Source organism: Montipora foliosa, chromosome 13 (assembly GCF_036669935.1).
Source record: "Montipora foliosa isolate CH-2021 chromosome 13, ASM3666993v2, whole genome shotgun sequence".
In the NCBI taxonomy this organism is placed as follows: Eukaryota; Metazoa; Cnidaria; class Anthozoa; order Scleractinia; family Acroporidae; genus Montipora; species Montipora foliosa.
In genome coordinates this window covers 16,716,150-16,730,701 of record NC_090881.1, presented here as the reverse complement: position 1 = coordinate 16,730,701, position 14,552 = coordinate 16,716,150, and the positions used below count along the sequence as shown (strand labels likewise).

The following is a 14,552-nucleotide window of genomic DNA, read 5'->3' as shown; positions in this document are numbered from 1 at the left end:
GAAATGGCAGCTACTTTATTATTCATCTGCGTCACAATTTTTTTACTGATTTTGGGGCTCATTTTGTTGAAACTCAAGCACGCTTCCAACAGGCCTGTGAACCCTTCCTGCTTACAGAGCAATACTAAAAAACTTCTCCCATATCACATTTCAACCTTAAGCTCGGAAATTCAATACACAACATGATATTATAATTCACAAAGGCAGAAAATACCACAGAATCCTTATCCAGCGAAACATTTATTGAAACAAACAACATATTTGCTCTTAGAGGCGAAAACCTCTTCCTATTTCATTGCGTGCGTGAAGGCAAGAAACTCAATCGTGTCAAATTCCCATGTACTTCAGGTAAATACAGCTCACTTTGATTTTGGCTCGACGGGCGATAGATTGTTGTCGAAGTCCATTACTCGTTGCTTTTAAGATTCCACCGCCTGTATATCCAATTGACTTGCCATTATTGAGCTTCATAAGGGTATATTTTGTTCAAAGATCCACTAAAACGCCATTCGCGTTACATGACTTTCGACGCCATTGCCGGTTAAGTTTAAAATCGTTCTACTGTGTCCACCACGCATTTCCCACTACCCCCTCGATCCTAAGAAAATACGCGCAGAAGGCTCTATGCACAAAGCCACCACTTAACAAGGGAGTGACAGGCAAGACTTTTACCGACACGGAAAAAAATGAAAAAACGACGAAATAAACGCAGATTCCTACTGGGTTTGCCATACTGGCGACCCAGTAACTAGACCCTCCGTGAGGGTACACTGGGTTGCCTGTGGTACGTGCAGCGTTAAAGGCAAATTTGTTTCAAGTTGTCGGGTCATTAAGACCATTTATTATATGGCTTGTGTTTGTAGCCGATATAACGCGCGCTCTGATTGGCTAATTGTGACTGAATTGTAGGGCATTATTCTCCCCTAATGCTCACGGGCCGAATACCGGCTTGCAAAAACAAAGCAAAAGGTAATTAAAAAAACATATTTCCAACAGCGTATAACTTATTTACAGACAACTGAAACATTTTGTAAAAGCGAGCGAAAGTTGAACAAAAAAATTTAAGAAAAATAACAGTAAAATATGTTTTCTCGGCAAAATTTGGTCATTTTAGCGTTGATTACGAATATTTGGATGCAAAACTAAAATTTTCTGCAATTTATCTGCTTTCTTGGACATAAATTCGACCGAAAACTGATGAGGCACGAATATTTTTAGATTTTTAGCTTTAATCGGATTAGCGATCAATGCGTAATGTGATGATGCGATAAAAGTGTCAAATTTGCGACCCGTTGCGAACGGCAACGGAAGCGATCGCATTACGAATAATTAACCTCTCTTTGCCAAAAACCACCCATATAACCGATTTTTTGACGGAAAATTCATCCCAGAGGATAAAACTATTCACTGGACATGTAATAAAGGTAAATATGTTCGAGCGAAAACGAAAACAAGCGAATATTTTGAGGGAAAACACAATTATGTGAGATCATAGGAAAATCTGTTTAAGACACGCAATTGCATCGCTCCGAAAATAATTTTACCTTTTCAGCGATTTTAACGCTTGAAATTCCATCCAATCCACCTGGTCTACTCTTTGAATTCACTATTATCGCTGCCCTACGAATCTTCAGTGTTCTACATAACAGCACACTTGGTAAAAGACGGCTCGACGGGAGACAGATTGTTGTCGAAGTCCATTACTCGTCGCTTTTAAGCTTGTTCAGTATCCAATTGACTTGCCATTATTGAGTTTCAAAAAGGTATATTTTGTTCAAAGATCCACTAAAACGCCATTTTGCGTTACTTGACTTTCGACGCCATTGCCGGTTAAGTTAATCGTTCTACGGTGTCCACCAGAGAAATCTACGCATTTCCCACTACCCTCTCGATCCTAAGAAAATACACGCAGAAGGCTCTATGCACAAAGACACCACTTAGCAGGGGAGTGACAGGCAAGACTTTTACCGACACGGAAAATAAAACGGAGAATCTACCCATTTTCCGACTGGGATTGCCATACGGCAACCCAGTAAAAAACGAAAAAAAAACCAGACAAACTAAACGAAGACCCCGACTGAGTTTGCCATACTGGCAACCCAGTAATAAACACTAAGCTTCTATAAGTTGATATCCCTCTGATGCTTGACTTGAATGACTGGGTAGCCACCAGTGTGGTCCTGACAACAGCTATATATGTCAAACCAAGAGTCCATGATGGACTCTCGGTCAAACCTGTATTGAAACCCGAGCGAAAAATGCAGGAAAAAAATATTTTCCAAACCGTTCTCCACCTGAACACAAAAACCGTCGACTGTTAAGAGCTTTAGTTGAGGTAGTAAGGAGCTTAAGCCACGACAACGGTGACGGCAACGAGAACGTCATCTCAAAATATAAATTCACGTTATTTTAATCGCTTCGTGACCCTTTCAACATTTTTAATATGACAAGGGTGTGGTAGTTCCTCAAAAACGAGACTGGTCGGAACGGCACTTAATTTAGGGGAGAAAATGAAATGGTATGCAGACGTGGAGGCTTCATTATTCAAAGACATAATGAGCTGCGCGATTTGGAAGCCGAAATGCTAAAGATGGTATGCAATGATGTCCAAATTGAACCGGTACTTCAGGAGATAAACGGAGAAGTGCTGACACCTGATACGAACAGAGCAGCGGATGCCCGGCTTGACATACATGCTCGTGGCTTCTGAGAACGGCAAGGCTCCGCTTTTTTTTATGTTAGGGTTTGTTACCCGAATGCAGAGTCTTATAGAGGCCTAACCATAAGACAAATCTACCGCCAACATGAGAGTGAGAAGAGAATGTACGCCAGCAGGGTGCTAGAAGTCGAACAAGGCTCCTTTACCACACTGGTATTTACTACCACCGGAGGAATGGCAGATGAATGCAAGAGGTATCGCAGTAGACTGGCTGAACTTTTGTCAATCAAGAAGGGTAAGGACTACAGCACTACGTACAATGTCGTGGATTCGCGCCAAAGTCTCATTCGCTGTCCTGAGGTCTGCACTACTGTGCTTGAGAGGCTCACGTTGTATTCGAAGAGCTCCGTTCAACATTGCTAATAGTGACTTTGAAATCGATAAGGAATTAGCGAGACTTTAGGATTTGAGCGTTTATTATTGGCCGTCATGATGGAAAAGGATAAACGATTATTGACACAGTGATTGTATTCTTATGATTTATAATAATTTCTAATGTTGTATAGTGCTTCCAATTCTTACTTTTTAATATTTCTGTAAATTATGTACATATTTTTGTGTTTTAATTTTAGAGTCTGAATAAATTTATAAAACAAATAAATAAATAAACACAAAACATCCAACCAACGCATGCACATGGAAAATAGAGTGCACCGAGATTACCACTTTTCGGAGGAAAATAATGGAGTGCCTGCTAATTGCTTGCGAGAAACCAACCCAAAACAAACAAGTACATTCTTTTATTGCGAAACTGTTCCTCTTGGGAATAACTTAATCCAACAAAACCAAGTTGTATTTAAATTTCCACCATGTACCCCTGATGATGACCGTACGTTTAGTAACTTTTAGCCTTCTATATGATCATTGTTATTGTTTTTGGGCAAGTCTGTGCGTACGCGCCCACGAGCAATACCGGTACCATTAGCCGTGATTACCATGAGAAAATCAACCCATGGGTCCTATGCCTATATGGTACTCCGGCCAACCATAGATGTCAAACGGAGATAGACCATTTACCCAGCTACCTTCAAGTAATTTAGTGCACAAGGAATCTCTTCTTACTATAGAATTCCTTAGATAAATTATTAATGCTCCATACCTCTGTTGAAAGCTCGCTTCATGTAGAATCGCTTTGAATCGGGTAAAAAGTCTTCGGGCCTGGCTTCTTTCGTTCTGTTGTTTAGCTCGCAAATTCTTCTTCCAATGATGACATTGTAGCTTTGGCATCTGACATCTTGGTCACATATCAAGTAACATTCCCCTGGAAATTGATCCCTGACTGTTTTAAAAGTGTGGCCTTTAAGAAACATCCCATAAACAGAATATTCGCTGTGACAATCTTGATTAGCTGCCCTAATAAGACCAATCCTTGTCATCAGAAAAACAGCTGAGAACCAAAATCGCGGGTTCATCTTGTTGATGTAGACTTTGCGAAATATTGCCCTGCAAGTAAGTAGAGTGAAATTCACTCTTTACTGAAAACCCCGGCAGGGCCGTCAAAGGGCCAATTATTTAAGCGAAGCCTAGGTTAGACCTGGTTTAAGAGTGAGTCACGGCTTAGACTAGTTCTTCGTAAACCATGTTTAAACTTAAATGGCTGTCCAAAGTAAGCTTCCCAACCAATCTGAACCCCTAGACAATTATGTGTGTCCGTTTGAGAAACAGGTGTGTTGTTTACCACAACGGGATGTTCGAAACTCTTATAACTCAGATTAGAAGAAGACCAAATAAGCATAAATTTAGACTTAGCATGGGCCTCAGTAAGCCAATCTCGGACACGTTCGAGGTCAGAATTCAATTATTCTTACTGGTAATTTAAGGATTTTGGCAGGGATTTTATCCACCCGGTTTACTTACATCCTTTTAGGCCTTGGCAGAGTCGAAACAACATTGTGGACAAGAGTTTTAGAAAACTTTAAATGTTCTGGAGAAAATGTATGAGAATTTTCGATTAATGAATGGTCGGAATTACTACACAGTTCTTCGTCGTATTCAGCTGCTAATCTTGGCCCAATACTACATAATAAAGTAGTCGTTAAAAGCCTCAGCCATAGCTTTTGGATCCGACACTATATTATCGTTGACTGATAGTTCATTAAAGGAACTCATTTTGTTGCGTGGTTTTTTCCAGCTAAGGATTATATAAGCGTTCAGGCTTTCTGTGGGGTCATTGGACCTACAACAGTCGTTTATCTTGTTGCGAGTTTTTTTGTTTTACTCGCCCGATGGTACTGTGAGGTATATTTAATAGCGCGTTTCTTGTGGTAATCTTGATTCCTCATGGGTTTTGTAATGTACGGAGTTATCGAAGGAGCAGAGTACTCTCTTGTTCTTTTTTGGCGCTCTGGTGCATCATCCTATTTACAGTCTCGATAAAGAATCTAACTGCAAGGCATTCGAGATAAATTTGCAAGAATGTTTTGAGTAACAAAATGTTTGTAGTCTCTAATTTCTTTGATGCAAGATTTGCTTTTTGGTAGCCCACATTTCCACACTGTATGTTAAACTATGATCCGAGATTCCGAGATGTATAACAGCGGAGTCAGATCATTTCTCTTTGACATTGGGAAGAACCAAATCTATTACCCTGGATGAGGCCTCTGTCACCCTAGTTGACTTGTCAATAATTAACTGATCTAACTGGTGAAGTGAGAGTGCGTGGATGTCCATTGGAATTTTACTCACGTCACAATTGAGATCGCCAATTATCATCAGTTATTTGTTTCCAGCGTCGCATTTTTGAAGAAAAGTCTCATAATCATTGAAAAGATCTACAAGGTCGGAATTTGGAGTCCTGTACCAAGTACATGTAATAAAAGGTTATATGGACGACACATTTCCGCACAAATCATCTCGAGATGACCCCGCACTAAGTCATTTAGCAAAGAGATTGTTTTCACTGGTCCTGGTTTCTCCCATCAGGTTTACTATATGATGTACAAGGCATACTGTAAGAGGCACGACACACAGAGAGCTTTTTGAAAATGGTCTATGAATTGAAAACCTCGTCGCCACGGTACAAGCTGTAATGCCAACTGTTACTAGCTTTTTGCAAAAACGGGACAGATTGATGTAGTGAGATAAATGTCACCTGGTTGCAACCACGCCATTGAATTCCCTTAATAAGTAGATCGGAGCACTCATCTAAAGCTATTCCCGATGCGATTACTGATGTTTTAACTTCACTCGATGTATTTCAACTTTTTTCCGCCGTCGATAGATGATGATGATGATGATGTATTTAGATAGTCTTACAGCTTCGTCCTCGTCACGTACAAATTCCGAAAACTTCTGCTCTATGATGATCCCTGTTAAGGTGTTGTTTGTAAATATAACTTGTTCTAACAAGAAAACACTCTAGAGCTCTTACGAAATGTATGTGGCCGCGTTAAAACAACGACCCACTGAACTTTGAAACAAGTCTAGAAGTGAAATACCGTACCTGATGAAAGTGTATTTCAGAGCCAGAAAGTTCCTTGTGATTTGATCCCAGTGATTGAATTTTATAAGCGCTCACCTCTTATAGGAGCAGCGGGAGTAAGTGTTGTTTAAAAAAACCTGGCTTATTTTTCTCTTCAGTCTTATAAATAGCTGGGGTTACTTAAAATACATAAATGCATGGGGAATGCCTTCGGCAATCGCAAACCGCCTTGCGGCCCCAAAAATGTTACTCCCGGTGCTTTTACAAATATGTCCGCCATTTTACAAAACTGTCGAACACCCTGCTTGCGTCTCGTTAAATGGGCACAAAACTCATCTTTTTTGACCGTGTGGGGAACATAAAGTGAAAGTGACAAAGACAACATTCTTCCTGGCTGATCGACAGAGGCCACCATTTCGAGTTTAAAGTATTTTAGACCAACGTGCATGTTGCCGCTGCTTCCAGCTGTTATGAAACTAAGAAGTTAAGTACAGATAATTATAGTTCATGAATGTTCCCCCTTTAAAAGTAAAACGATTTAAAAATAAACACATCAAAAACTGAAACGGAAGCAAAACAAACAGTATTTTTGTGACGAGTATCGAGTCAACTTGCAAAATCGTCTGTGTATTTGGTCATAAACTATCTTCTAACACCTGATTCTCATTAAGATATCCAAATTTTGTTTCTCAGCAGTTTGTTTTCATTAGTACGCAAGTGGATTAATAGGCCATTTCCGAGTTCATGTCTGCCTCCTCTTCAAAGCGAGTCTAAGTGCGAAGTTTTTGTTATGAAAATTAGTTTTCATTCAAACGTAAAGTAGAACTAATTACCATCACAAAAAATTCGCCCTTAGAGTCGCTTTGAAGAGGAGGCAAACATGAACTCGGAAATGGCCTATTTCGATTGTGTTCACTGGTCGTAATCATTCCCATTAGGATTAATAATGTACAAGGCGCATTTTAAGATCAGCGCGACACACAGAGAGCTTTTTGAAAAAGGTATCTAAATTAAAAAACTCTTCGCCACCGGATCAGATGTAATGCCAACTGTTACTAGTTTATTAGCAAAAACAGAGCAACCGTGATGAGATATGTGCAGTGATAGCGAGCACGCCATAGAATTCCCTTGTTTAAGTTGATCAGAGAACTTTCAACTTTTGTAAACTTATTTCCTTTGAATTTAAATAGCTCCACCATCGCCACGTACAAATTCCGCAAAACTGCAAGATGCAAAAAGTTCTCAATTCTTTATTTAAAAAACTTGGAAGGGTAAAAACTTGAGTTAAAAAGTCTCGATTAAGATTAAGATAAGATGTCGGCTCATCAAAAACTGTTACATCAAGAACTGGCAATCATTAGGTGGCAACAGTGGGCTCCTTACATTCCCAGTTGGTAAATTTTAAATTGTAAATCTTTCGACCAAAATTGAACGAAGATTATCTGGTTTATCGCTGGCTTAAATTTTCACATTTTGTTGACTATGGAATGGTCTGTCAGTGTTCAGTGCTGATGTTTAGGAGGATCGAAGAGAGTACAATGACCTTATGGCAATGGTTCAAAATGTGCCAACAAACCGATCCCCCTTGTGAAGCTTATCCTTTAATAACTTGCCGCAGTTGTTCCACAAAGGGAAACAATAATCAAAATATGGTGTTACCAGGCTCTTATATACCTTCTCGAGTGAATTCGAAGGAACAATCTCACAGATCATGTCAATATGGCTGTTCCAAGTAACCTTCTCATCAATCTGAACCACTAGACATTTATGTGTGTCAACTTGAAAAACAGGTGTGTTGTTTGCCACAACGGGATGTTCGAAACTCTTATTTCTCAGATATAACAATAACAAATAAGCATTAATTTAGACTTAGCTGGGTGCATTAGGAGTTTGCTTCTATGAGCCAATTTCTCACATGTTCGAGGTCAGTATTCAATTTTAATTTGGTATAAGTTCGCTGGCATCGTAGGAATATGCAAAAATTTGAGTGTCATCTTCATATATGCAAGGAGTAGCTGATGTTTGGCAGTCTGGCAAACCATTAACATATAATAGGAACAACAGGGGGTCGAAGATTGAGCCCTGGGGCACTACACATTTTTGAAGAAAAATCTCATAATCATTGAAAAGCTCTACAAGGACGGAATTCGGAGGCCTATACCAAGTACATATAATAAAAGATTTGTTATATGGGCGACAAATTTCGGCACAAATCATCTCCAGAAGGCCCGGCACTACTGAAGTCATTTAGCAAAGAGAAAGCAAAGCAAAGAGATCGTTTTCACTGGTCTTGGTTGAGAAGCACGACACACAGTAAAAATGTACAAAGCGTATTTTAAGATCAGCGCGATACATAAAGAGCTTTTTGTAAAACGTCTCTAAATTGAAAAACTCTTCGCCAACGGATCAGATGTAATGCCAACTATTACTAGTTTATTGGCAAAAACGGAGCAACCGCGATGAGATATGTGTAGTGAAAGCGAGCACACCATGGAATTGCTTTATATTAGGCCCGGTTCAGACGCCGATCTTTTCATGAGCCGAACCTAATTCCTTGAATTAAGTACATGAAAAGATCGGCGCCTAAATCAATTTGGAACGGCTCACCCGTTCTTCCCGCCTGGCTTAGCCGGGAATTTCGCCTTTGGAACGCCTTTGGAACGGCTTTGATTCAGACGCCGTACTTTTCATGTGCCGATCCTAATGCACAAATTATTATAATGTATTTCGCAAGCAGTTTACCTCAGAGAGCATGCGTACTGGAGTTTGTATACGTCACTCGCTTAAAATGACGACGTGGAGAGCTACTTATGCAAACATAACATGCAATGCGGTCTGCATCTTTTTTCTTCGAATTGCCGCTTTCTTCCACATGGCACGTAAGACGGATGTGTAGGTTAGCAGCATCGGCGCCATATGTTAATTTACTACTCCTGAAAACTGCTGACCATTTTCACTGCTTTTACTGGAACTGTATTAGGAACGGCCAAAAAGAACGGCGTCTGAATCAACAGGCGTACTTTTGTTAATTTGGATCGGTCCAAATTCGAATTGAGTTCGGCTCATGAAAAGATCGGCGTCTGAACCGGGCCAAAGTTGATCAGAAAACGTTCAACTTTTAAAAACTTATTCTCTTTGAATATTTCCTTATTTTCCTATAAATGTCCTCTTAGGTATTCGTGTACTGACAATTGGTGGCTATGTTAAAACAACAAATATACTCACTGGACGTTTACTAGATTATTTTGAAGCAAGTCTTGAAGTGAAAGACCTTTTGAAAGCGTATTTCATAACTAGAAAGGTCCTTAAGATTTCACCTAGGGGCTTCAATTCTTTACGCACTCACTTCTTAGAAGCCGCGGAAGTTAATTAAAAGTGTTGTTTTAAACATCGCCGGTGGCGTGTATTTTCTCGTCTTATAATATAAATAGTTGGAGTTACTTATTTAAACACATAAATGCAGGAGCCAGTATCATCAATCTTCTAATAAATATGTAGTAACGAGTTCAACCCTTGTCAATGAAACGCTTAAAAGCGATTCGCCCTTTTTATGGCTTCAAGCATTAAAGGAAGCTCGACTCGTTGGCTCTGTCTCCACGAAACGACATGTCATGGACTTGCCAAAAGACGCGTCTGCCTAGCGTATCGTTGGACACAAAAGTAAGATCATTTTGCATGGTGCAGGGTATAGATAAACGAAGGCGCTCAATCCGAAAAAAAAAAACATTTTCCCTGCTCATCGAAAAAGGCCACCATTTCAGATTAAAATACCTTAGAGAATCACGCACGCTGCGACTTCTTCCACCCGCCACAAAACTAAGAAAATAAGTCTGATAATTACAGTTCAAGTATAAAATTAAAATTAAGATCATGTATGAAATTAACTCTGATAATTACAGTTCTCGCATAAAAGGAAACGAAACCTTGAAAGAATGGTGAATGAAGAATGGTAATCTTGATTTCTCATAGGTTTTGCAATGTACGGAGTTATCCAAGGAGCGGAGTACTCTCTTGTTCTTTTTGGCGCTCTGGTGCATCATCCTATTTACAGTCTCGATAAAGAACGATATCCATTCGTTCCAACATACGTTGGGATCATCGGCTCGTTGAATCTAACTGCAAGGCATTCGAGATAAATTTGCAAGAATGTTTTGAGTAACAAAATGTTTGTAGTCTCTAATTTCTTTGATGCAAGATTTGCTTTTTGGTAGCCCACATTTCCTCACTGCGTATCTTAAACTATGATCCGAGATTTCGAGATGTATAACAACGGAGTCAGGTCAATTCTCTTTGACATTGGGAAGAACCAAATCTATTACCGTGGATGAGGCCTCTGACACCCTAGTTGGCTTGTCAATAATTAACTGATCTAACTGGTGAAGTGAGAGTGCGTGGATGTCCATTAAAATTTTACTCACGTCACAATTGAGATCGCCAATTATCATCAGTTATTTGTTTCCAGCGTCGCATTTTTGAAGAAAAGTCTCATAATCATTGAAAAGATCTACAAGGTCGGAATTTGGAGTCCTGTACCAAGTACATGTAATAAAAGGTTATATGGACGACACATTTCGGCACAAATCATCTCGAGATGACCCCGCACTAAGTCATTTAGCAAAGAGATTGTTTTCACTGGTCTTGGTTTCTCCCATCAGGTTTACTATATGATATACAAGGCATACTGTAAGAGGCACGACACACAGAGAGCTTTTTGAAAATGGTCTATGAATTTAAAACCTCGTCGCCACGGTATAACCTGTAATGCCAACTGTTACTAGCTTTTTGCAAAAACGGGACAGATTGAAGTAGTGAGATATATGTCATCCGGCTGCAACCACGCCATTGAATTCCCTTAATAAGTAGATCGGGGCACTCATCTAAAGCTATTCTCGATGCGATTACTGATGTTTTAACTTTACTCGATGTATTTCAACTTTTTTCCGCGGTCGATAGATGATGATGATGATGATGATGATGTATTTAGATAGTCTTACAGCTTCGTCCTCGTCACGTACAAATTCCGAAAACGCTTGCTCTATGATGATCCCTGTTAAGGTGTTGTTTGTAAATATAACTTGTTCTGACGAGAAAACACTCTAGAGCTCGTAGGAAATTTAGGTGGCGGCGTTAAAACCACAAATATACTCACTGAACTTTGAAACAAGTCTAGAAAAGAAATGTCGTACCTGTTGAAAGCGTATTTCAGAGTCAGAAAGTTCCTTGTGATTTGATCCCGGTGATTGAATTTTATAAGCGCTCACTTCTTATAGGAGCAGCGGGAGTAAGGTTGTTTTAAAAAAAACCTAGCTTATTTTTCTCTTCTTATAAATAGTTGGGGTTACTTAAAATACATAAATGCATGGGGAATGCCTTCGGCAATCGCAAGCCGCCTTGCGGCCCCAAAAATGTTACTCCCGGTGCTTTTACAAATATGTCCGCCATTTTACAAAACTGTCGAACACCCAGCTTGCGTCTCGTTAAATGGGCACAAAATTTATCAGTTTTGACCGTGTGGGGAACATACAGTGAAAGTGACAAAGACAACATTCTTCCTGGCTGATCGACAGAGGCCACCATTTCGGGTTTAAAGTATTTTAGACCATGGTGCATGTTGCCGCTGCTTCCAGCTGTTATGAAACTAAGAAGTTAAGTACAGATAATTATAGTTGATAAATGTTCCCCCTTTAAAAGTAAAATGATTTAAAAATAAACACATAAAAAACTGAAACGGAAGAAAAAAATACACATTTCTGTGACGAGTATCGAGTCAACTTGCAAAATCGTCTGTGTATTTGGTCATAAACTATCTTCTAACACCTGATTCTCATTAAGATATCCAAATTTAGTTTCTCAGTTTGTTTTTATTAGTACGCTAGTAGATTAATTTCGATTGTCTTCACTGGTCGTAATCACTTCCATTAGGATTAATAATGTACAAGGCGCATTTTAAGATCAGCGCGACACACACAGAGCTTTTTGAAAAAGGTATCTAAATTAAAAAACTCTTTGCCACCGGATCAGATGTAATGCCAACTGTTACTAGTTTATTGGCAAAAACAGAGCAACCGTGATGAGATATGTGTATCGATAGCGAGCACGTTATGGAGTTCATCAGAGAACTTTCAACTTTTATAAACTTATTTCCTTTGAATTTAAATAGCTCCACCATCGCCACGTACAAATTCCGCAAAACTGCAAGATGCAAAAAGTTCTCAATTCTATATTTAAAAAACTTGGAAGGGTAAAAACTTGAGTTAAAAAGTCTCGATTAAGATTAAGATAAGATGTCCGCTCATCGACAACTTATACATCAAGAACTGGCAAATCATTAGGTGGCAAAAGTGGGCTCCTTACATTCCCAGTTGGTAAATTTTAAATTGTAAATCTTTCAACCAAAATTGAACGAAGATTATCTGGTTTATCGCTGGCTTAAATTTTCACATTTTGTTGACTATGGAATGGTCTGTCAGTGTTCAGTGCTGATGTTTAGGAGGATCGAAGAGAGTACGACGAGCTTATGGCAATGGTCCAAAATGTGCCAACAAACCGATCCCCCTTGTGAAGCTTATCCTTTAATAACTTGCCGCAGTTGTTCCACAAAGGGGAACAATAATCAAAATATAATGGTTTTACTAGGCTCTTATATACCTTCTCGAGTGAATTCAAAAGAACGATCTCACAGATCACGTCAATGTGGCTGTCCCAAGTAACCTTCTCATCAATCTGAACCACTTCACATTTATGTGTGTCAACTTGAGAAACAGGTGTGTTGTTTGCCACAACGGGATGTTCGAAACTCTTATTTCTCACATTATAACAAGACCAAATAAGCATGAATTTAGACTTAGCTGAGTGCATTAGGAGTTTGCTTCTACGAGCCAATTTCTCACATGTTCGAGGTCAGTATTCAATTTTAATTTGGTATAAGTTCGTTGGCATCGTAGGAATATGCAAAAATTTGAGTGTCATCTGAATATATACAAGGAGTGGCTGATGTTTGGCAGTCTGGTAAACCATTAACATCTAATAGGAACAACAGGGGGTCGAAGATTGAGCCCTGGGGCACTCCACATTTTTGAAGAAAAATCTCATAATCATTGAAAAGCTCTACAAGGTCGGAATTTGGAGGCCTATACCAAGTAAATATAATAAAAGATTTGTTATATGGGCGACAAATTTCGACACAAATCATCTCCAGAAGGCCCGGCACTACTGAAGTCGTTTAGCAAAGAGAAAGCAAAGCAAAGAGATCGTTTTCACTGGTCTTGGTTAAGAGCACGACACACAGATAACTGAAAAACTCGTCGCCACGGTATAAGACGTAATGCCAACTGATACTAGTTCTTTGCAAAAACGGGACAGATGCAGTGAGATATATGCCATGCGGTTGTAAGCACGCCATTGAATTCCCTAATTATTAAAAGCTATTACTGATGTTTTAACTTCACTCGATCACGTATTTCAATATTTTTCCCGGCTTTGTATTTAGATAGAGTCAGGTACAAATTCCGAAAACTTCTGCTCTATCATGGTCCCTGTGTAAGCGCGTATTCTTTGTAAATATAACTTGTTCTGACGAGAAAACAGTATAAAGAGCTCGTAAGAAATCTAGGTATTCGTATATACCGACAATTAGTGGCCACGTTAAAACAACAAATGTACTCACTGAACTTTGAAGCAAGTCTAGAAGTGAAATACCGTACCTGTTGAAAGCGTATTTCATAGAAAGTTCCTTATGATTTGATCCCGGTCATTGTATCTTATAATAAGCGCTCACTTCTTATAGGAGCAGCGGGAGTAAGTGTTGTTTAAAAAAAACCTGGCTTGTTTTTCTCTTCTTATAAATAGTTGGGGTTACTTAAAATACATAAATGCATGAATCAGTGTCCAAGGAACTTCCTCTTGTCATAAATATATAATAGTGAGTACATGGATTCGAACCAGTGTCAACAAATTTACAAAACTTGAAACGCTGAAAATGGCGGCTCATTGACTCATTCACCACGAAACAACATGTGAAATAGACGTGTCTGCATTGCCTCGCAGGGTTTGTGCTTGAGGCCGGAGGCCGGACGTTTCGTCTGGTTGTTTCCCATTCCTTGTCCGGTACTTTGATGCAAATATTTGAGGGGTTTGGCTTATTTTTTATCATTATATATATTAATTTTTTACTTACTTTTTAAAGAGAATTTGAGTGAACTTCAGCCTTGCCCGGAAAACTGATTCTTGGGTTCAAGAAACATTGGAAACAGCGTTTTATTTTAAAAATTCCTGGGGGAGGGGTATGCCCCCAGACCCTCCCTAGGCTCCTTTGGCGTTCGCAAAGCGCTTTGCGGCGCCAAAATTGTTACGTCTGGTGCTTTCGAAATATGTGCGCTACTTTAGAAAACTGTCGCAAACCCTCCTTGTGTC

At 39.4% G+C, this 14,552-nt stretch overlaps 1 protein-coding gene across 5 annotated transcripts in view; it reads right to left on the bottom strand.

Annotated features, from left to right (window-relative positions):
* The window catches only part of LOC137982530 (uncharacterized), a 22,171-nt gene extending 8,248 nt beyond the window's left edge, over positions 1 to 13,923 (bottom strand). Inside the window, exons 1-2 of one of the 5 annotated variants that reach the window (XM_068829641.1) lie at positions 13,844 to 13,923; positions 3,819 to 4,162 (exon numbers count right to left, since the gene is read on the bottom strand). In XM_068829641.1, the coding sequence (XP_068685742.1) occupies positions 3,819 to 4,162; positions 13,844 to 13,863 (364 nt within the window). In that variant the 5' untranslated portion in view covers positions 13,864 to 13,923. Of the gene's footprint in view, positions 1 to 3,818; positions 4,163 to 6,161; positions 6,254 to 10,063; positions 10,116 to 11,326; positions 11,415 to 12,788; positions 12,856 to 13,843 lie in introns of those variants that run through there. The other 4 variants (XM_068829644.1, XM_068829642.1, XM_068829640.1 and 1 more) reach the window with 4 other exon arrangements.
* Positions 13,924 to 14,552: the final 629 nt, after the last annotated feature.